Genomic DNA, 24,625 nt, shown 5'->3' on the forward strand with positions numbered 1-24,625 from the left:
CCTGCCCTTAGCGTCGTTGCGCCGGAACCCTTAACTACTCGACTTTGCGTTGAAGTCCCCGGCCACTATTACCGGACGAGGCCGCTGTGCACGAACGAAGTCTGCGACCTCGTCTAATATTCTTTCAAAGTGTGCAGTGTCCAGGCTGGGGGAGATATAACACCCTACGATGGAGGCAGGCCCTCACTCTACGGAGACGAAGCCTCTCCCCGCACCGAGTTTCCTACAGGTGAGGTGGGACTCCCCTTTTCCTGGGAGTAAGGAGGTTGCCCGTTTTGGGGGAGGGCTTGGGCGAGCATGCCACGCCGGAGCGTAGCCTACCCGGCCCCGCCCCAAATTCCTGGGTGGTCGTCGGGGGAGGAGACCAAGACTTGAGCGTCTCGGGTCCACCCCCGAAAATCTCATCCCGGGTCAATATTGACCCCGGGGAGGCCGGGTCATTATTGAATCTCCCCCTCCGTGATTGTGGAGGGGGTTCCTCCCCACTGCTCTCTTTTTCCTCCTCCGCCCGCTCCCAGGAGCGTCTTCTCCTTCCGCTCCACTACCTTTCTCTCTCGGCCTCCTCCTTCTGCCTCATTACATTCTCGCAGAAGCAGGAGGACCCCTTCCATGCATCTTCATCTGTCACTGCGGCCTTAACAATTGCCGACAGTGACAGGTGCCTCCCAGCTGCGGCCACGAGCTCTGTTCTCTCAGCCGCCCAGGCAACACATTCTTCAAGTGTATGCTGGGCGCTGTCACTCTCGTAGCCGCAATAGTGGCAACGTGCCGTGCGCTCCTTCTGTATTCGTCTCAGGTACTCGCCAAAACATCCGTGGCCTGTGAGTACCTGAGTCATCCGGTATGTAACACCTCCCCTTACCCTGTCTAACCATTCGCTTAGACAGGGCTGGATGGCCCCGACGGTACGTTGTTCCGGCAGCCTCGGGTCTAAGAGGCTGTCGGTCAATCGCTGGATCAGCTCCCGCCGGGTGTGGACCCTAATGGTGCGCCGAATGCCGTCCGTTATCGCCATGCCCGCTCTTTGGTACTCGCGTGTACGCCGATAGACGTCGGCGTACATGCGGGCCAGCAGTTCTACTGGGGGTGGCAAACAGGGTCTGCAGGGGGTATCGTACAGTCAGCTGGACGGATGGGGCAGGGTCGCCGCTCCCCGGTCCTGCCTTGCCCGCCGTGGCAACCAGCCGCCCCCTATCGGTAATCACATCCGAATCGGGGGCACGCCTCCACCAGTTGGTCGCTTAGGAAGAGGAAAGGTCGCTTCCAACTGGTGGTATCTTCTCTCGCCGCCGAGCCCTGCCTCGGAATATGTCCGGGCGGCCTCGGCGGCCGGCCGCGGCGCTGGACCTCCAGGGCCAAAGACCCTCTTGGTCCCCGCATAGCGGCCGTAAGTCACCGCCACCCTCGACCCTGCCTCGGAATACGTCCAAGCGGCCCGAGGGCGGCCCAGCCAGTGTGTCCGGAGGTTTCCGGGCTCTCGGATATCTCTGAGAGCATCAACCCCACTAGCCGTCCATCCCAGAAAAGGAGGATAACTCCTCCGATCCCACCCCGCGGTCCACGCCGCAACAGTCCCTATCCCAGAGCCCCCCGAAGGGGAATACATTCTTAAGACAAAACCCCAAGTCTGCACCCCCCAACAGAACCCCCAAAGCGAAGAATGAAAGCGGCAGAGCCGCGGACTTCTCGACTGGACCCGTTGGCACCCCAGAGCAGGACTATCCTCCTGCTCTAGGGTGAGCCTCTCCACCACGTCAAGGTGTGTCCATCCGACGACCACCCAGAGGACCATGTTCGAAACATAATCGAACCTCGATCAACCATGTTCGAACCTCAATCAACCACGTTCGAACCGCGATCAACCACAATCGAACAACGTTCGAACCTCGATCAACCACGTTCGAACCACAATCGAACCTCGGCGGGGAGGGGAATCCGTAAAAAAAGGGTCCGCAGGGAGGGGAACGCGAGAGATGATGTGGTGAGAGATAGCACAAGACGTTCGTGAGAGAGAGATGTCGCGGCCAAGTATGCAAAGGAAAGAGACAGCGCGAGGAGCACGCGAAAAAGAGATATCGCGGTGAAGAAGAGAGATGTCGCGGCAAAGTATGCGAAGGAGAGATAGCGAATCGAACCATGTTCGAATCTCGATCAACCACGTTCGAACCACAATCATCCGTGAAAGAAGGGTCCGCAGGGAGGGGAACGCGAGAGATGATGTAGAGAGAGATAGCGCAAGACGTTCGTGAGAGAGAGAGAGAGAGAAAGCTATATTTATTGAGCGTTCTGGGATAAATCCCCTCAAGCGCACAGACTACAATAATTGACACAGTCAATAAATGTTACATGCTTGATAGTTAAGAGTATTATAATAAATGTAGGATGTAGTAGAAGCATATACGTAAAGTATAGAGCATAAATAGTATAGTAGAAAGTGTAGTAGATGTAATATGGTAAAGGCATATATTAAATTTGAAGATCATAAAGATCATAGACAGAACCAAATATTTTGGGTCAGCAGGTGCATTAGTATGTTAGCATATCGAAAGCAGTCAGTTACTCATTAAAGTCTCCATTCTATCATTGAGGCATGCTAGAGAGTGTTCGTATTTTATACATTAATTGATATACAGTTAAGAAGATTGATTGAGCAAATGCGCATAGAGTTCCTGTTTAAAGACATTTAACGATTCCGCATCCCGAACAGATAAAGGCAAACCATTCCACAGTCTAATAGACGCAACTCTGAAGGAGCATTTGAACAACTCTGTCCTACATTGTGTACTAAAGTGCCAGTGGAAGCTCTAGTTAGTCGCTCCGATGCAGGAGTCCTGTAGGAGAGATTCGAGTAGAGATAGTCAGGCTGTCTTTTCCGCAATATGTTAAATAGTAGGCATCCCACGAAGTAGTTCCTACGTTGACCAACCTTAAGCCAGTGTAGCCTCTCATAATACGGTATTATACGAACATCCGCTCTCGCATTGAAGATGAATCGTATGCAAGCATTTAGAGCCCTGTAGAATCTCCTATCATGCTCCGCCGTCATATCAGTAAAGGCAACACATCCATAATCTAGGTGCGGTTGTATCAGGGACGTAACAAGTCTAGTTCTAAGTGTTTCAGAAAATAGATGTTTGCACAATTTTAGCTGGTAAAGAACCGAATGAACTTTGTTTGTAGTCTTGGTGACCTGCTTCTCCCACGACAGCGTGTTTGTAATGATCACTCCAAGGTACTTTACAGATGTCGAGAATTTAGTCATAGACTTATTCACCTTTACTCCAGGCACAGTATATACAGTAGCGCAACTCTCTCGATTTTGTGTTGGCCAAAATGGAGTGCGCATGCGCGAAGTAAGCGAGTTGCCCAGTAGTGCCATCTGAACTTCTCTCTCACTCACTCTTACTTGTTTCGGTCTCTCTCAGTCTCATTTTTTATAAAAACATTATTTATAGATTATTACTATATGTATTTTTACTATATTATATGTATTATAATATTATTAATTATTATATAAAGTCTCTTTTGCTCTTCTGAGGTTCTTTCTTGTTTGTATCGAGGTGGATCAAGTAGCTGAGGTACAGACAGGTAAAGAATTTGGAAGAAAAAAATAGAGATATTAGGTATATATATATATATATATATATGTATATGCATATTTATAAAAATATTTTTTAAACATTTCTTTGTTTATCATAAATATATAATATGTAATGTAATTTTTAGAATATCTACATTAAATCAACATGTTATTTTTAGGAAAACTAAAATACTTTTAATTTTATTTATTAATAAAATTTGTAATAAATATTTTATATGTGATTTGTAATAAATATTTTATATGTGATTATATTTTTGTTTCATAAATTTTATTTATATACTTTATATTAACATTATTATACAAAAATATATATTTAATAAATATAATTTTTTTATTTTATAAAAATATTGCATTTTATTATTTCTCTTTGTCACTTATTTATAGCGTGCAATTAAATTTTTGTATAATATATAATTTTATTATTTTGATACATATAATTAATAATACTATGATTTTTTTTATAACAATGTATATAGTTAATAATTTTTATATATTATATTTTTTTTTTTTGCCTTTGTCTATTTTAACATTACACACGTCTCATATTATTTATTAATGATACGCTTTAGAAATTTTTATTTATTTTTTAACGTACATATTATTATAATAATTTTTATTTCTTTCTATTTTGTATTATTTTTGTTAAATTATATTATTCTGATATGTTAATAATGACTGAGTTAGAAAGAGAATGAGTTGGAGAGAGAATAAACAAGAGTGAGCGAGAGAGAAGTTTAGATGGCATTACTGGGCAACTCGCTTATTTCGCACATGCGCACTCCATTTTGGCCAACACTAACTTCAAAGGCGCCGACAGAGAGTTGCGCTACTGTGCTCCAGGGAGAACATTCAAGTCGATTTTGTTGATGAATCTTGAGGTTCCAAGGATAATTGCCTGTGTTTTGTCGGCATTCAGTAGGAGTCCATTAGCCACAGACCAGTCAACTATGGCTTCAACATCCTCGTTCACTCTGCTGATAGCGTCCATCAAATTCCTCGGTTCACAGTGTACATATATTTGGAGGTCATCCGCATAGAAGTTGTATCTGTAGTGCCTGAGGATAGGACCGAAATCCGATAGATAAAGTACAAAAAGCAAGGGTCCCAGTACTGAGTCCTGCGGCACTCCTGTCCTGACAAGAGACCCCGAAGAGCTGGTATTCCTTGCACGATCCACAACAACCTGCGTCCTTCCTGTCAAGTAAGAATTTATCCATTTCAATGCACCATCTGAAAGATTCAGGTGCTTCAGTTTCTTGATCAGTAGATGGTGATTCACTCTATCAAAGGCCTTAGAAAAATCAAAGAGTACAGATACTGTGATCATTCTCTTATCCGCTGCTTGTCTGACATCATCAATCATCCTGATCAGGCTTGTTTGAACCGAATGGTTGTTCCGGTAGGCAGATTGATATTGGTCAAAGAGATTTGAATCCTCAAGAAATCCTCGCAATTGTTCACAAACCACACTCTCCAACGCCTTCGCCAGCACAGGTAGAACCGAAATAGGTCGATAATCTTGAACTCTCACTGGACTTCTGATCTTGGGTATCGGACAGATTTCAGCCGTTTTCCACTTTGCCGGAAAGACTCCACTGATAAGAGAAAAATTAAACAAATGCTCTAGCATTGGCATCAAATCGTGAATAAAGTGCTTCAACAATGCCAAGGAGATACCATCTGCTCCAACGGCATTTGATTCGATCTTTGAAATCGCCCTGGTTATTGATATTGGTGTGACATGTCTCCAGTGAAAATTTTCCTCATTGAAAACTCACGACAATATGTCATCGATAGAGTCCTCACATTGTCGGACCGAATCAGTGCCACGGGCAAAAAATTCTCCAAGTTCCTCGACCGTGTGTAGAAGACCTTCTCCATGTTTTGCAGCCTTAACAAGTCCACAAGGTGTCTGAGTTCCCTCCATACTTTATTCGCGCCCCCAGCTCGATTAAAAATGCTTGCAAAGTATCTGCTCTTCGCAGAGCGCACCAGAGTCTGCTTCGCGAGGCTCTGTATCTTTCATAAAGGCGGTTGCATCTGTGTCTACGCCAAGCTCGTCTCGCTGGGTCCCTGCCTCTCATGGCCACACGAATATCATGTATCAACCAGGGAGCAGGCAGGTTTCTGAAGGCGTGTCCGCAGTGGAACTTGAGAATTGAAAATGTCCATTAGCTTCGTGTTGAACAAGTCTACTTTTTCATCCATGTCATTACATGTTAGGAGATCACTCCAGTTCATGTCTTGTATGGCTGTCCGAAACGTAGTCCAATGGCCACTCCAGTCTCTGAAAGTAACCCGCCTGCTTTTCTTGCGCCGAATCCTAATCCTGTATCTATTAAATGATGCGCAGATAGAAACGCCATATCCTGCTTACCATATTCTATTAACTTATCTTTGTCGTCCATTATGCATAAATCCAGCAGTGTGCTAGAGCACCTTAGGTGATGCGTAGGTCCATACGGCACCAGATATAGACCCAACGCAGAAATGAAAGTATCCATCTGCTGGCTTTCAAAAGTAACCTGACACATGTTTGCATTAAAATCGCCGAGAATAACCGCATGCCTGTATCCTACCTGGAGCTCAGAATAATTTTCAAAAAACTCATTCAAATATCCTGTGTTAGGGGGACGATATACAACAGCCAGCAGTAATTTAGATGTACCCGAGAATGAAATTTCGGCAATAATAAATTCCGGCCTTCCAGGCTGAGACCCAGCCGAACTGCATAAAATAGAGGCACGAAGATGTTTAGACACATAAAACGATACACCCCCTCCTTGCCTACCTTCTCTGTCACATCTAAATAGCTAATCTAAATAGCTAAATATCTAAGTAACCCTGCATCTCTACCATGGAGTCGGAGATGCTAGGCCGCAGCCATGTCTCAGACATGCAGATAACGTGGTAGTCAGAGTTGCTTAAGAAACACCGAAATTCATCAAGGTGTGCGAAGAACGATTGACAGTTCACATGGCAAATCTATCAGCCATAGTTTATTAGTGCTATTTTGTCCTTAATCTTCTTGAGTAGAATATGGCACTTGACTGCATTCACAGCAGTATGTGCAAGGTCACTCTGATGTCCAAGATAGCGCTTACAATTTTCACATTTCGGCTGAAGATTTCTATCCTTGCAATCCTTCGTTTCATGAGCTCCTGCACAATGCCCATAAGCAGTCTCTCCCCTGCAATCAGCAGCAAAATGCCCAAAAGAGAGATACTTGAAGCACTGCACAATCCTTACATGATCTGCCAGCGGACATGCCGTATATCTCAAGTATATCCTTCCACGCTCAAGCAGAACTCCACGCGCAGCTGGCGAAACCTCAATGACACTACTTGCTCATTTGTCTTGTCTAGGCTTAACACGATAAATGATTTTTACTTGGCTTGTCTCTTCTTTATTAAGATTTTGAGCAATAAATTCTTCCTTGATCTCGTTGTCAGTCATTTCTGTTGGTACACCGTGTACTATTAACCTTGGGTTGGACTTTATGTTCATTTGTATCCTGAGTCCAGCTGCCACAAATCCAGGATGAGCCTTTAGTTTCTCAAGATCAGAGGATAGTGCTTCGACCCTGACACATCCATCTCTCACAAGTGTAAGCTTGTTCACCTTCAGGCCGCAGTCCGCAGGCTTAAATACCCTGCACAGAGCTTCCTTGACTGCCTGAGATGAAGCATATTTGTTCTTATTTCGCTCCTCCGGTACTATCAAAAAACTTGTTGTGTTAGGCGGCTCAACCGCAGGACCTCGCGAAACCCGTACCTTCATCCTTGCAGAAGCCACAGCAGAGGCATATATTTTTCCCTCCACACTTCGATCCGTCATTAAGCTGCCCTCCTCTCTCCCTCCTCGCGAGCCTCCAACATCTGCATCATCCAACGCCTCTTTAACCACTCTCTTAATATCAGTTTCCGATATGTTATCAGACGACTTCCGTTCCTCCATCATATTGATGAAAACTGTAGCCACCTCCATAAAGGCGTCTCGACACGCCGACTCAATTGTCGCTCTCTTATCCGACGTCTCCTTACTCGTCAACAGCGCCTTATATATAGCGTCGCTTTCCCTTTCTATCATGGCTCTAAGCGCATTTACCCTAGATGTATTTAATGCCTTGAACGACTTCTCTAACATACCTGGATTTAAAATTGCCGCGCCAGATGACTGCCTCGTAAGCCCCTTCCTTTCTGCGCCACTGTCATCGCGCCCACCGTCGCCTACGCCTGTTTCCATCTGTCAATTGTGTTTCCGTTGTTATTGTAGTAGGTCAAGTAAACACAATAAAGAGCTCCGTTACCACCGAGCCAGATTTAGTCTAATTGATGTCCAAACTAATTTCAGTCCATCAACAGCCTATATTGACCATGCCAGATCCACAAAACTATTGAAATTCAAGAATATCAGCCTTGATAATACAGTATCTAAAAAAGAAAGGCCCCGGAGGGCATAAAGCGGCAGAAAATAGGCACACAAGACAGAGCGACGAGAGACACCTCTATCACCACCACTCACCGAAGAAACAGAGAGAGAGAGAGAGAGAGAGAGAGAGAGAGAGAGAGAGAGATGTCGCGGCAAAGTATGCGAAGGAAAGAGATATCGCGGTGAAGAAGAGAGATGTCGCGGCAACGTTTGCAAAGGAGAGATAGCGCTTAGGAGAGCGCGAGAGACTTTTTTTCTTTCACTATTTTTTAATAATATTTTTTAATATGCACAAGAAAAGGAGAGAGAAGTATTTTTAAATGAATACTTTTTTACCATTAATAATTTTAATCATAATAAATGTGTAATACGTGTGTGTGTGTGTGTGAATTAAAAAATTTAATATCTAAAAATATATAAATGAATATATAAAAATAAAGTTATACATATAAAAATATATAAATATAAAAATTAAAATATAAGAATATAAAATATGAGAATATATAAATATAAAAATTTAAAATATGAGAATATATAAATATAAAAATTTAACGACTGGCAAATCACATCTTACATATTGTTATTTACACACCTGGACCTAATAATGGTGTTGATTGAAATTGTTTATCAAGGCAGAGAAAAGTATAGAATCGAAGGGTCTGAATAGCTCAGTTGGTGAGAGCAGTCGCCCGGCAAGCGAAAGGTCTCGGGTTCGATTCCCGATTCAGCGACTTTCGGATCTATATTTTTCTCGCCTATAATTTTATAGGGGGGTTAGAGGGGAGTCGGGAAATAAATCTCGAATTGAGATTATTCCCAAATAAGGTCTTATAATATAAGAATTAGTCTTAGTCAGTGTTGGTCAATAAAATCTTAAACCTTGTATAAAAATTTAAAATATAAGAATATAAATATAAGAATATATAAATAATAAAATAATAAATAATAAAATTTTAAATATAAGAATATAAAATATAAAAGAATATATAAATATTAATGAATATTATATAATATTTAAAAAATTGTCGGTGGCGGAGGCGGCTGTGATGGCTTGCTCCGAGGCGGGTGGGACTCCTACATAACAGAAAAAACATTAATAATATTTAAATTTAGAATAAATTAACATAAATAAAAATTGATACTTACAATGCATACACACCGGACACATGTTGCATGCCATTATTCGGTGCAACGGATCATCACAATCGCAATACCATTTTTCTAACCTTACACCGTACATATTTGTTAAATGTTCACGTACTGCGTGAATAGATGTAAACAATTCCGCTATTCTTACGAAACAATGTGTACACATTTTGAGATCATGTCCAGGGGTATAATAATAATATATAGCACACATCTCTATAGTTTCATTCACTGTTAAAATTTTTGATGTGCTTAATACTCGCTGGGATGTTTCAACGAAGTCTTCACTACATTCACTATTATAGTCTGAATCTATGAAGGGTTCTACATCTGACCCTTCACCTAATCCTTCTATATCACTATTATCAGATTCTCCCGCAATATCTATCATCTCCACCTGATTGTCAATGATTTCGATTATAATTACATCTTCATCATCACTATCAATCATAATAACTTCTCTCTCCATTTTTTGTCACTTCTAATCTTTACACATCAAATATCGTAGACTTTATGATGAACATCGCAGAGATAGACCCGCTCTCGGTAGAAACAGTAGGGGATAACATATAATATAGCAATTGATAAGAAAACAAAAGTTAGCACATATCCATGATAAAAAGACAAAAGTTAGCATGTTCTCAGGCAATGGTCCATGAGAAAATTAAAGTTGTCATGTTCCCATATAACGAATTATAATTCACAAATCATGTTTAAATCTCGATCAATCATGTTCAAACCGCGATCATTCATGATCAAACCATAATCGAGCCATGTTCGAAACTTTTTTTTTGTATCGCTGTGGAAACCATCATGGTACCCTCATCTCCCGGGTAGGAGATGAAGGTTATGTGGGACTCCTTGTTCCCCTTGGCTGATCCACGAATGAATCGGTCAGGGGGCCCTACCTCACTAAAACCACAGCGGGTGTCCTACTCGGGCGTTAGGTGGGGGGCGGCGAGGATGCTGGTATCCCATGCCGTCTCGCCGCCCCCCCCCTTTATCCTTATCGGGGAGAGCACCGTCCCCGAAGGAACGATACTCTCCCTCCGCCATCGTGCGGACCGTACTCGGTTGCGACGCAGGGCGACACCGACCCCACGCCGCGCCCTCCCAAGAGTTTGGGGGGCGGGGTCACGGCTCGAGTAGCCCGCTCGAGGAGCCGCCACTCCCCGCCTCCGGAGTGATGCTCCCTCCTCTTCCCTAGAGGGATAGGGGATTCGGCATCCAGCCCCGGAGGCCCTCACCGGGGGGGGCCCTCTCGGAAAAAGAGGGCCCCCCCCCTGTGGCGTTGTTGCTCTCCCACCGGTGCCTTTCGGCTCCCGGTGAGAGGGCCTTCCCGCCGCATCTTCGTCCTAGAGGGGAGGGGGCCGCACCCCACGGTGCCAAGCAGGAAGCGCAACACCGCAGGCGCGCGACCCCCTCCTAAACTCCCTGTTTCCCAAACTGGGTGGGAGGTAGACACTAACTATTATGGTGGACCCCCAGGAAGCTATGACAAAGCCTTTTCCCGCTTCTTCCATTTGCAGGGGGGGGGGGTGACATTGCCATATGCCTTCTCACAATTGCGGCTGAGCCGTCCAAACTCTTGATCCAGTTTGGATTGTTCGGAATCCTGTACGGCTCAGCCACAATTCCTAGCCCACAGCCCCTCTCCGCCATTGATTGGTCAAGGAGGGACTATGCACCCTTCGCGTGATTCAAATTAGTTTGAATAACTTTCACCATTCTATTTGGCAATGTCATCCTCCGTACCTTCCTCCTCCGTTTCCATAACGGATGATCCTTCTTCTTCCAGAGACTCCTTTATTCGCCTCTTCTTCTTCCCTCCCTCTGGGAGTTCTTCCTCCTGTTTCCTTCTTTCCTTTATCCTTGTCCTGAGAAGTCTTTGTTCCTTGGGGGATTCTGAGAGTGTCGGGATTTCCCCACCATTCGGTGGAGGTGAGATTCTTTCACTCCCGGTTCCCTCCTTTCCTCCTTGGGACGTGGAGGCCTTCCCACTCTTTGGAGGCGAGGCTTCCTTGTTCCTTTTGTCCTTTACCTTGCTCGGAGTTCCTATCACCTTGCCGAGCTGGACACCTCTCCTTCCTTTCTGCACCGGTATGCAGGACTTTCCCCCCGTTCGGTGATTCGACGGGAGGTTCTTGTCGCTACATACCGGGCACTTTAGCACAGCTGTGCACTTTCTGGCCTCGTGTCCGTTTTCTCCGCAGCGATAGCACCTATCGCTGCGGTCTTCTTTATTCGGACATCGCTGCAGGACGTGTCCCCCTTCTAGGCATTTATAACATTGTAAGAATCGATTCTCCAACATTTCGACCCTTACAATTGCCCATCCATTCTGACTTGCGCTGCTGCCAGCATTCTGTTAGCCGCTGTTAGCGGACATCGAGCCCACACCATTCCTACTCCGTTTGGGGCTCTTTTGATATCCCCGATTCTTACTTCTTCCTCCTCGCAACCCCCTGTTTCCGAGATAGTTCTCCTTATCTCTGCAAGGGTTGTGGAGTCATCTAGCCCCCTGATGCGTATTTCCGCAGTTTTCGTGGGGCGATCGATTCTGACCCCTTCTTTCCCCCCTAAACATGTTCGAACCTTGATCAACCACGTTCGAACCTCGATCAACCACGTTCGATCCGCGTTCAAAATATATTCGATCCACTACATTTAAAAAATTATAAAAATGCTTTCACGTACTGAAAATAATACGTGCACGTGCGGAAATATAATATTCGCTCGCATACATGGTAGAGGAAAAGGAGAGAGAACAAAGAGAATATTATTGTAATAATTTATTCAAAAAAAGGGTGTGGCAAATCATCGCGATAATTCGACCACCAATTAAATATTTTAAATACATTTGTAAAGCACAATTTTCAGTATGTTTTTCACAACGCATGTTATAGGAATCTAATTTGCTTAAGGCAGGAATATCTTCAGTTTGCATCCAAGGTCCCAATAATGAAACCGTTTCTTGCATCAACCAATATATCGGCCAATCATTCTCGCTTTTCATGTTCTTTTACGTACACGAAAGAGAATGACGCTTCTTCTTCTTGTATCGCACCAGCGATAACTGTTGTAATCAAACGTTGAACCATGCTATAATTAACGTTTCCATCTTCCCATTGCGAGAGAGAGAGAGAGAGAGAGAGAGAGAGAGAGAGAGAGAGAGAGAGTGTATTATAAAGTGAATAATAATTAACTAAATGTATTAATTTGCATCAAGAATTAAGTTAACCTTGCGACATATAAAAAAAGAATCGTCAATAATTTATATCAAAATAATTTATACCTGACATTAGACATCTTAATATTATTAACTCACAGAAAAAAAACGAATTAATCTACTGAAATATTTTGTCTTCATATAATTCAGAGAGATTAATGCAAAGTCGATACAACACACGATAGATAATAATAAGTTTTCAGCGTTTCTTCGATTGTGCTATTCTTTGAACATCGCACACACACACACACAGAGCCATATAAATAATTATTACTTTATCGAGCAGTAATAATTACAAGCATTTATTTATATGGAATAGTTAGTTGCATTTATTTATATGGAATAGTTAGTTGCATTTATTTATATGGAATAGTTAGTTGCATTTATTTATATGGATATAGTACACTTTTTTTGCAATAAATAAACATCTATGTTCGCGAATTATTATTTTTCACAAATTTTTTTTATCCATACATTTAATGCACAAAAATTAACTTAGGTATTCAAGTAATTAGGTATTCAGAATTCTAATATTGACAGGAATAATTCATTTACACTCAAATGACGATCATTAACCAATTATCGACCATTAAAATAATAAAAGCATATTTCAGAATTATATATATTTTTAGACATATGTTAGTGCTCCTACACCTAGTATTCCGCCATTGGAGAATAATACGCAGGAAGTAGGAGACCATGAGACTGATTCTAATACACTGACAACAGCGGTGCGAAAAGGTCCCGAAGGAAAAGACAATGAGTCTTTTCTCCACGAAGATGTCGATAAAGATTCAGGTACATTCCAAATGTATTCTTACTTGCAACGGTTGTGGTTCAGTAGAATATTGTAATAATGGTAGCTTTTTATGCGGAGAGACTTCTGGAAAATATATAATAGGTGCGTTCCGTTTCATACATACGCGCGCATTTTCTATAGTAAACGTAACGTGTACTATAGGTAAATGCGCGCATATGCGTGAAACGGAACGTGTTGTCACGTCCGGCTACTTAAATTTTTCCACTCTTATGCAAAATAATTCTAAGTTCTTATAACACCGTTCGAAATGCGCGCCAATGCCGGCCATGACATCTAACTCCGCCTAGTGCCTGAGCGCGGCGCTCCGCAGCACCTGGGAACTTCCCTACCACGGCAACTCCCTACTCTAGAGAGTTCCCCCACTCTCGGCCGCCGCAACCGAGCTGCCGAAAACCGAAGGACCTCAGAGCGAGCCCAGAGGAGCTCAGTTCTAATCGCGCCGTCAAGCAGAGCAGTCACCTTTAAGACTCTCTCCGAATTCTAAAATTCAAATTCTAACTCTAAGATTCTAATTCTAATTCTAAGACTCTAATTCTAAGTTTAAGATTCTAACTCTAAAATTTAACTTAGATACTTTGTATTACTCGTAGTGTTATACTAGAATAAAAGTGTTATATATATATATATTCTAAATTCATTCTAAATTAGTTCCAACCTCGTGTATCTCCAAGCCTATATTATTTCTAAAACGCATCTCGAATTCTCTCGCCTGCACATGCCGAATAATCCATTCCTAACAAATTATTATTCTATAACATAGAAATATTTTCTGAACCTCGTAGTGATTATTCAGAGAGGACGAACCGCTCATAATCTCTCGCCGAAAGCAACAACAAACAGTGAGGACCGCCGCACGTTAATTATTGCAGAAGCGAAACGACGTTCAGAACGTTTAAATTTTACAATGCCTAAAACACGCGTCAAATAATCCATTCCTAACAAATTACTATTCTATAACATAGAAATATTTCCTGAACCTCGTAGTGATTATTCAGAGAGGACGAACCGCTCATAATCTCTCGCCGAAAGCAACAACGAACAGTGAGGACCGCCGCACGTTAGTTATTGCAGAAGCGAAACGACGTTCAGAATGTTTAAATTTTATAATGCCTAAAACACGCCGTGCAGGAAGAAAGAATCAACTACGGCGTATAACAGCACGACTACATCGCACTGAATCAACACGTGGTCTCTCTAATTTCATTGGAATCGACTATCACAACGACCCGGAATACGATAGATTGTTCGGCGACTCCGTGCCTTTTAGCATTAATAATAATAATAATAATCACGCGGACGTTAAATTACGGGAGTGGCCTACTCAATTGCACGCGATCGAAATCAAGAATTCCAAGGTGCCATTGAACGACATCCCGGACAACGATCCACGCCGTACAAGGTATCTGCAGAAAGGTCTGGCATCCTGTACACCCTCTACAACGCGGGCACCCCGGATCATCGCCATCCAGTCATTGTCCATTCCTTGGAAATTAAATAAGGTAGGTGCTCAAGATATTTCTTTACAACACGAGCCTCCCTTCTGCCCGGGAACCCACGAAATACAAGAATCTATTTCGGAAACTACGTCTACGCATTTTTGAATCACTTAACAATAATAACTAATAAATTCTCTTGCAATTTTAGAAATATTAGCTTACCACGTGGTTTCCAGAATATTCTCTGCGCGTCTTAAATTTTCTCATCTCCCAAAAAGAGAAATCGTGCGAAACCTTTTTTTTTATCAAGGGTCAGTTTATGGCCCTCATAAAACTGCAGTAGGTATCCTACAGTCAACCCTTTGGAAAATTCTAAATCTTTCCAGAATATCTAGAAACTTCGTGAACGTGTTAGAACATTCAAATCGACCTCATGGCAATTATTTATTTTAACTAACATTAGTTTAAACAATCAACTCCTATGTGTCCAATAATACCGTCACACTTGGACATCCCCACCACTTTGCTCCTCCCCGAGGATGATTCCGAGGAAGAAATTATTGAAGAAACCCTAAATAACCTCCCGTATTGCCAACGGATAATCGGTTTTATTAATAAGGAAACAAGTGCCGCTCTCTGTACGGATTGCCATATGCGTTTACCTATTGGCGTGCAATCTGAGTGGTTAACTTGCGCTAAGCATCTCCTCGTTATCGGCGACGTACCGACCGGAGTCGTTTGCTCAGTCTGCAATTTTTACCGACTGTCGAAAACACGTGACATCGACCACCCTTGTTATCATTGCCAACGAGCTTACCTTCTGTACCGCCGTGGCGAAGAACCCTACCGTATCGACTCGGATGGTAATACAGTAATCACTATTTTCCACTCCGTCAACGATTCACTCGAACGATTCCGCGGATACATGGACTGATTCGTCAGTAATCGAACCTATACGAAACGCTCCCTTTCTCCCAAAACGCAACCGTGACCATAAAGGAAATACCTGTCGTCGTGGGTATCCCCGGAGTAATTCCGAAATACGACGTAGTCCGCCCCGCAGTTCGAGTTCGTAGGTCGCGATTTAAATTTCGTAAAATTTACGCCGCAACTGCACCCCCGGACGTAACAAAACTGGTGACAGCGGTGGGATACTGAAATTTCCGAGCTATGGTCGGGACGCGCGGAAGACAGGGAGATAAGGAAGAATCGGTTGAAAAGGAATTCGCGGGAAAGGAATTAACTGAAGCACAGCTCGCGGATATACAAGCAAAATTAAAGCAAAAGGAAGTCGAAATTATCGAAGCTCAAAATCGTATTAGAACTAGGGAAGCTCTCGCGAAAACCAAAGAAATCAGCCTAAGAGAGGAGGCCGCACTCCTCGAAGAGCAACGGAAAAGAGCAGATAAACGAGAACGCGAAATCGAAACGCTCCGCGAAAATATGGAAAGGAATCCGGGAAAGAGCCAACCCCAGGGCACCATCCCTGAGGATATGAATTCCCTCAAAAATGATCTCCTCGCGGAAATCGAAATATTACGCAATGAGGTGAATCGGCTGCGGCGAGAGCCCAGTCCGTCTATCAGACTCTCGGGCCAACCTCTACTATCGCTCGACGACTCCGCCGGGCATTCCGAGTTACCTTCCGGACGACCCCAGTCCCCCAAGGTCTCCTTTCGCGAAGCGACCGAAACCGTGCCTACTTTCGACGGTTATAATATACCGTTAAGGCAATTTACACGGGCATGCCAACGCGCGAAAGAAATAATTCCCCCGACATCCGAACGCAACCTTACCAAACTCTTACTTAATAAGCTTAGCGGGCGTGCCTATAGCGCCGTCGAGGGGGAGCCCTGCGAAAGCATCACACAACTGATCGACCTATTAAATAACGCATTCGGGCCCGCGAAAACGATCGATCAATACAGGGGAGAACTTAGTATCGTATACTTAAAACCCCAAGAGCACATGTTAGATTACATCAGCCGCGTCAAAGATCTACGATCCGCGATTTTAGACGCCGAACGCCGCGCAATGGGACGCATAGATAATGAGACAGCCCTAAGAATCGACGAACTCACGGCACGATCCTTCTGCGAAGGACTCCCTCTGCAGTACAGATTGCAGATGGATAGACGATTATACTCCGTCCCGTCTGAGGCGTTCGCGAGAGCGAAAGAACTCGCAAAACGGGAAGAAATAGACCGCGATCGATATAAAACACGTGACCGCCGCGAACCCGAACCACCGCGAAACGAACATATGCGTCGAGGATACGCTAATACGCCTCCGCGTAACGAAAATTATTTTCGGGAACGCTATCCGAACAATACGCGTAACGATCCGGTGAGATTCTCCGACGAACGCCCAACATATGGCGATAGACGCCAAAATTACAATAATACTAACACAAACACTAATGCGCCTACTCGTTACAACGACCGTCGCAATAAATGGTGCCGCTATTGCAAAAACAACGGGCACGAGATAGAAGAATGCAGAAAACGTGAATATAATAATAACGTGCAAAAAAATGAGTCGGGAAACGCACCGAGCCCCGCGGGAAGGTCGGGTACACCTCACCAAGGGGCCTCTTCTCAAACGAACCGCCCGATAAGAGCGATAAGCACGGAACACGATCCGGAAACACGCGAATCGCAATGTTAACTCCGAACGATTTTTCACATGCGCCCGCGGTCACCATAGCCGCAGGTGGATTATCGACCGAGACATGCTTTATGATAGACACAGGTGCAGCGCCTAATCTTGTTAAACAAGGACAAATACTCCCCAGCAACGACATTGATAAAAGTTCGACGATCTTCCTTAGCGGAATCACGAACGATAAAATCAAAACGCTCGGGACTATTAGCATAAAATACCTCGGTCACCAAATCAAACTCCACGTCGTCACCGACGATTTTCCAATCTCGCAAGACGGAATCTTAGGTTCCGAATTCTTACAAGACGCGTCTAAAATAGACTACGTCAAACGCTGCATCATTTGGCAAGGGGCCTCAATCCCTTTCAACGCCGAACAAACATTCACGATCCCAGCAAGATCGCGAACTACACTACCGCTCCGTGTTAGCGATACCAACGTTAGCGTAGGGTATATATCACGGATCCACGTAAACGATGACATCTACTTAGGAGACGCCATCGTCACCAACCGCAACGGCATAGCCTACATAAAAGCCGTCAATATAAGCGATAAGGATCTCAAGTTCAACTTACCTAGAATAAGTCTTCAAGAGATAGAAAAACTCTCCACATCCCATCCTCGAGACCATGAGGACTCACCGCCCCCTTCTAAGAGTCGTAAAAGCACTCTCTCCAAATCTCATCCCTCGACCAAGAGTCATAAAACCTCCGAAGCCGCTCTCCCAACCTTAGGGCATGAGGAGACCTTCGCTAAGAAAACACAGTACGTCGCAACACTAAGTAAACAAAACACATCCCGTCCCGACGAGATTAAGACACTACTGCGACTCGATCATCTAAACACGGAAGAAACGAAACACGTACATAACCTAATACACACTTACAATGATCTGTTTCGCCTTCCTACCGACAAACTACACTCTACTAACGTCACCACACACACCATCCCAACGACCGACGAACTTCCGGTACACACAAAACAATACAGATACCCGCCGATGCACAAGGAGGAGATTAACAAACAAGTGCAAGAACTCATTGAGAATGATGTAATCCAACCATCTATGTCACCATATAACTCCCCCTTGTGGATCGTGCCCAAAAAACCGGACTCACAAGGTAACAAGCGTTGGCGAATGGTAATAGATTACCGAGCACTGAACGAAAAAACAGTCGGGGACGCTTACCCCTTACCAAACATAGTAGAGATCCTCGATCAGCTGGGGAGCGCGAAATACTTTAGTGTGTTTGACTTGGCATCGGGTTTTCACCAGATAAAGATGAACGAATCCCACACACATAAAACCGCGTTTTCCACTCCGTATGGGCATTATGAATTTAAACGAATGCCATTCGGGCTCAAAAATGCCCCCGCGACCTTCCAAAGGCTCATGGACCAGGTACTGTCGGGACTTCAAGGTGCCGAACTCTTCGTGTATCTCGACGATATAGTATTGTATTCCAGTTCGTTGCGAGAACACGAAATCAAATTCCACAAACTAGCGGAACGACTCAGAAGGGCAGGACTGCGCCTCCAGCCCGACAAATGCGAATTCCTCCGCAAAGAAGTCACATACCTGGGCCATGTAATAAGTGAAGCCGGAGTAAAACCCGATCCCAAGAAAATAACAGCGGTCGAAGATTTCCCTAGACCCAAACACGCGAAAAACATAAAACAATTCTTAGGACTCGCGGGCTACTATCGAAGGTTTATACCTAACTTCTCCAAGATAGCACAACCTCTCACGAATCTGCTAAAGAAAGAGGAATCATTCGTCTGGAAAGAGGAACAAGAGTCGGCTTTCACGCAGCTCCGCAATGCGCTTTGTAACGAACCGATTTTGCAATACCCAGACTTCACTAAACCGTTCATTGTAACTACCGACGCATCCGGATATGCGGTTGGAGGAATACTTAGCCAGGGCACTATAGGGAAGGATCTTCCTATAGCCTACACATCGAGACTATTGAATAAAGCAGAAATAAACTACTCTACCATTGAGAAAGAACTGTTAGCAATAGTATATAGTGTAAATTATTTCAGACCATACCTATATGGCCGACAATTCCAGTTAGTAACCGATCATAAGCCTTTAGTATGGCTACACTCAGTAAAGGACCCATCATCGCGTTTAGTCCGATGGCGTCTAAAATTACTAGAGTACGAATATAAAGTAGAATACAAAGCAGGTAAAATAAATGCTAACGCCGACGCGTTATCTAGAAACCCTGTTATCGAACAAATTCTCCCGCTTGTAAACACATCCGACTCCGACTCACTATTTTCGACTAATCAACATAAGAAAACACAAGCCCCAACAAATGTCGATTCTCCCATACCAACAAATGTAAATTCATCAACAAGAAATAACGTTGATGGTACCGCAGAAAATGAATCCGACAAGGAAATCGAGACTGACGATAGCTCCAGTTCAGACGAAGAGAATCAAATCTTCGATAACCCTAGAATCCCCTTTGAATTACGAGAACCGAACGCGAGATTCAAAATAATAACTATTCCAGATAACTTTATAACCAGAAAAGACAATCTTGTTATATTTGCTACGCAACAAGGCGTACCGCTGGGACGAGGAGCTCAAATGTTGCATGATAATAACATACTACCCGTAATTAAAGACGCCACGTTGGGCAGAACAAAAGTTAATTGCAACGGTAACAGACACTTAATATCACTTATCGCTAAAGAAAGAGTCTCAGCCGCCACTGAAATAGAAATTATCAAAGAAACGCTACGCTCACTAAAGGACGTAGTTACAGAATTGGACCTACAGTCAATCTCGATATGTCAAGACAATGTAGATAGCATTACCTGGAATATCTTATATTCATTGCTGCAGCGTACATTAAGCGACACTAATCTTAAGATATTCGTATGCGCAAACAAGATTGAAATTCCACTCCCTGCAGATAGAGAAAGAATTATAAAAGATAACCACAGCTCAGCGATAGGAGGCCATAAAGGAGTAACCAAAACGTATAACCGACTAAAAGAACGATACTCCTGGCCAAAGATGAAGGAAGACGTCTGTGAATATATTCGTAAATGTAAAGATTGTCAACTGAAAAAATTAGTAAGAGTAAAAACTAAACAACCAATGGTGCTTACAGATACGCCAGGCACAGCATTTGATAAAATCTCAATGGATATAATGGGACCTCTTCCTACAACTTCTTTAGGAAATACATACATTCTTACCATACAGGACCTTTTAACTAAGTATTCACTAGCCATTCCATTGAAGCACGCATCCGCAACCGACGTAGCCGATGCACTCACTAACGAATTCATATGTATATACGGCGCTCCTATAGCTTGGTTAACTGACCAAGGGTCACATTTCCTTAATTCTCTGTTGCGCAATATAGCACGTAAGTTTAGAATTAAGCAATATAAAACTACAGCTTATAGACCGCAATCGAATGGTTCGATTGAAAGATCCCACCATGTACTATGGGAATACCTTAAACAATATGTTAATAAAAACCGCGAATGGGATCAATTTTTGAAGTTAGCTACGTTCTCATATAACACTAGTGTACACGAAGGCACGCGATACACTCCGCACGAACTTATATTCGGCAAAATAGCGCGTGTCCCCTCCAACGATCCGCCACTAGAGAATGAAGAAAACGAAACATACTCGCATTATCTTCGAGAATTGTTCTCTAGAATCCGCGACGTACAAGATAACGCGCGCGAAAATTTAATAGAAGCTAAGATTAGATCTAAGAAATATTACGATAGGAAACTAAATGTAAAGGAATTTAAGGTAGGAGATAACGTATACCTATTAAAAGAACCCAAAAAGGGGAAACTATCCGACCAATATACAGGCCCCTATAAAATTATACAAATCCTAAAAAACCATAATGTTAAGTTAGCTATAAGTAATAATAGGTTTAGAATTGTACATATGGATAAGCTAAAACCCTCGCCACATCAAGCCCCTACCCCGGAATACCCCCACTCCGAAGATGACTATATCTCGGACACCCCGACGGAGGACGGGCCAGTAACCAGCCAACCACGACAGAATGAAGACCTACGCAAGCATACTAACTGCAATCGCACTGTTAGCCCTAACCTCTAATGGACTAATAGGGTACGACTGCGGAGGCCGCGGTTTAAATATCACTACGCTCTCACTATTGGACATAGAAGAATGCAAAGTCGACGACATCGAGCCAAAGAAGGAAGAGGTCTACGTACAATTGCTACAGTTGAGCGAATTCGAGCACACATCAGGAATCCAGTGCAAAATTGAAGTCGACCGAACTGTCTATTACTGTGGGATGCACTCACACATATCTGCCGTACATAACGGCAGACGCGAATACATTCACGAAACATCGGCCGATACTTGTAGAAAACTGCACGAAACGGGAACCATCTCCTTAGGATTAAACGGACATCTCTCCGACATTAAACCAAACGCTACCAATCTGCGCGCAGTAACATTCGCAGGTTCCGTAAAAACCGACGGAGGATGTAGCGGGACTCAATACAGCGATCCGTACGGCACCTGGGATAACGCAATCGTCCAAGCCTCAATACGGATCACTACCCGGAAGCTGGAGTTACCCGTTAAACACAACACTAACGAGGTAATACTCCCCTCAGGTGTTCGCTGCCCCGTGACAACAGGAGAATGCAACGACGCAGACGGAGCCTCCACATACTGGTCGGTGTTACCTGCCGACAATTGCCATTTCGGCCGATACGATGTCCTATACGAAGGATTGGCACATCGCTTATCACCGAAATCATCGCATAAGGACTCCCCAACGGTCTACACGGTAACGACACAAGATACCACGTTCGCGCTGGCACGCACAACCGAGACAAACATCTGTGGATATAAACTCCTGCGAACTGAGCAAGCTCTGCGTCCTCGAAACGCAACCAGGACGCGTGTTCAAAGGTCGTTCAAAAATCAAAATCGACAATCTTGATATTTTCTCGTACGTAAACTCCAAGTTTATTTACGTAGAAAAACACCTCAGAACACAGCTATCACAACTATACAGAGACATAATGGAACAGAAATGCGCCCTAGAGAGACAAATCCTGCTCAACGCTCTCTCCCTTGCAAGCATTGCACCAGACGAGATGGCGCACAGAATTATGAAATCACCAGGGTACACCGCCATTACAGCTGGCGAGGTTATCCACCTCATCAAATGCGTACCTGTGGAATGCCGAGTACGACCCGTCGACAATTGCTACAACGAGCTTCCCGTCACCCACCAGAATAAATCCCTTTTCCTATTACCCAGATCAAAAATACTCACAAAATCTGGAACACTCAGGGATTGCAACGAACTCCTACCAGCGATGTACCAAGTGCACAACATATGGTACCGACTGACACCGAAACCAGTGGAGTCAATCGCACCTCCGACAATCCAGCCGTTGACCAAGCCGTCATGGAGATACGTAAGCCCTGACTCGCTCGCCTCCAGCGGCATTTACACCAGCGAAGACTTGGATCGTCTGCGCGACCACATCATGTTCCCGATGGAAAAACCCTCAATGCTCAACACGATCGCCAGGGGAGCAATGGGACACGAAGTCCCCACAGGAAGTCTATCCATGCTAAACCTGCTAGACGAGAAAACACTCGACAAGCTAGCAGAAAACACGGGAGCACGCTTATGGAAAGGTTTCATAAGTTTCGGATCCGCCAGCGCCGGAGTGCTGGGCATCTTTGTCGTCGCACGACTTGCCAAATTAATAATAGACACACTGATCCATGGCTACGCGCTTCACTCCGTTTACGGATGGAGCCTACACCTCCTGGGAGCCGTATGGACATCAGTCACGAACATATTATTACACATGGGAAGACCGGCCGACGGAGGACAAAATAACAAAAGGAAGCAACCACCACTGGGACCACTACCCGTACAGGAAGAATCAACACCCCTAGCCCCCCCTTCACAAGAAGAAGACTCCCCACCAATACAAAAGGTGAAAAGTGAAGCGCATGTAAATTATAAAGAATTGCGCAACCTCCTCAACGAAGAGGTATAGACTCGTTCACCACTAAGAAATAAGAAAGTGTTAACCTTAACATTAAGCATAAATAAAATTATACCCACTATGATATAGAACTGAAAAAGTTAGACATGGTCCAACTTTTTCTTCTAAGGGGGGAGGTGTCACGTCCGGCTACTTAAATTTTTCACTCCTATGCAAAATAATTCTAAATTCTTATAACACCGTTCGAAATGCGCGCCAATGCCGGCCATGACATCTAACTCCGCCTAGTGCCTGAGCGCGGCGCTCCGCAGCACCTGGGAACTTCCCTACCACGGCAACTCCCTACCCTAGAGAGTTCCCCCACTCTCGGCCGCCGCAACCGAGCTGCCGAAAACCGAAGGACCTCAGAGCGAGCCCAGAGGAGCTCAGTTCTAATCGCGCCGTCAAGCAGAGCAGTCACTTTTAAGACTCTCTCCGAATTCTAAAATTCAAATTCTAACTCTAAGATTCTAATTCTAATTCTAAGACTCTAATTCTAACTTTAACTCTAAGATTCTAACTCTAAAATTTAACTTAGATATTTTGTATTACTCATAGTGTTATACTAGAATAAAAGTGTTATATATATATATATTCTAAATTCATTCTAAATTAGTTCCAACCTCGTGTATCTCCAAGCCTATATTATTTCTAAAACGCATCTCGAATTCTCTCGCCTGCACATGCCGAATAATCCATTCCTAACAAATTATTATTCTATAACATAGAAATATTTTCTGAACCTCGTAGTGATTATTCAGAGAGGACGAACCGCTCATAATCTCTCGCCGAAAGCAACAACAAACAGTGAGGACCGCCGCACGTTAATTATTGCAGAAGCGAAACGACGTTCAGAACGTTTAAATTTTACAATGCCTAAAACACGCGTCAAGTAATTCATTCCTAACAAATTACTATTCTATAACATAGAAATATTTCCTGAACCTCGTAGTGATTATTCAGAGAGGACGAACCGCTCATAATCTCTCGCCGAAAGCAACAACGAACAGTGAGGACTGCCGCACGTTAGTTATTGCAGAAGCAAAACGACGTTCAGAATGTTTAAATTTTATAATGCCTAAAACACGCCGTGCAGGAAGAAAGAATCAACTACGGCGTATAACAGCACGACTACATCGCACTGAATCAACGCGTGGTCTCTCTAATTTCATTGGAATCGACTATCATAACGACGCGGAATACGATAGATTGTTCGGCGACTCCGTGCCTTTTAGCATTAATAATAATAATAATA

At 43.8% G+C, this 24,625-nt stretch overlaps 3 protein-coding genes across 3 annotated transcripts; 1 reads left to right on the forward strand and 2 right to left on the reverse strand.

The window, feature by feature from the left end:
- Positions 1–541: 541 nt before the first annotated feature.
- Positions 542–1,015, reverse strand: LOC145939882 (uncharacterized). Its single transcript, XM_083044512.1, has one exon. The coding sequence runs from the start codon at positions 1,013–1,015 to the stop codon at positions 542–544; it is 474 nt and encodes a 157-aa protein (XP_082900638.1).
- Positions 1,016–2,683: 1,668 nt separating this feature from the next.
- On the reverse strand, positions 2,684–3,379 carry LOC145939883 (uncharacterized). Its single transcript, XM_083044513.1, has one exon. It carries the CDS (start codon positions 3,377–3,379, stop codon positions 2,684–2,686), a length of 696 nt encoding a protein of 231 aa, XP_082900639.1.
- Positions 3,380–22,383: 19,004 nt separating this feature from the next.
- On the forward strand, positions 22,384–23,382 carry LOC145939884 (uncharacterized). Its single transcript, XM_083044515.1, has one exon. The coding sequence runs from the start codon at positions 22,384–22,386 to the stop codon at positions 23,380–23,382; it is 999 nt and encodes a 332-aa protein (XP_082900641.1).
- The last annotated feature ends 1,243 nt before the right edge of the window (positions 23,383–24,625 follow it).

Source organism: Prenolepis imparis, unplaced genomic scaffold (genome assembly GCF_030444845.1).
Source record: "Prenolepis imparis isolate NDT839.2.m4 unplaced genomic scaffold, iyPreImpa1.0 SCAF_8, whole genome shotgun sequence".
NCBI classification, from domain to species: domain Eukaryota; kingdom Metazoa; phylum Arthropoda; class Insecta; order Hymenoptera; family Formicidae; genus Prenolepis; species Prenolepis imparis.

What these genes read in the sequence shown, in the direction of transcription:
- LOC145939883 (XM_083044513.1), bottom strand. Translation starts at nt 3,379, where the DNA reads ATGGCACTACTGGGCAACTCGCTTACTTCGCGCATGCGCACTCCATTT.
- LOC145939882 (XM_083044512.1), bottom strand. Translation starts at nt 1,015, where the DNA reads ATGGCGATAACGGACGGCATTCGGCGCACCATTAGGGTCCACACCCGG.
- LOC145939884 (XM_083044515.1), top strand. Translation starts at nt 22,384, where the DNA reads ATGGAACAGAAATGCGCCCTAGAGAGACAAATCCTGCTCAACGCTCTC.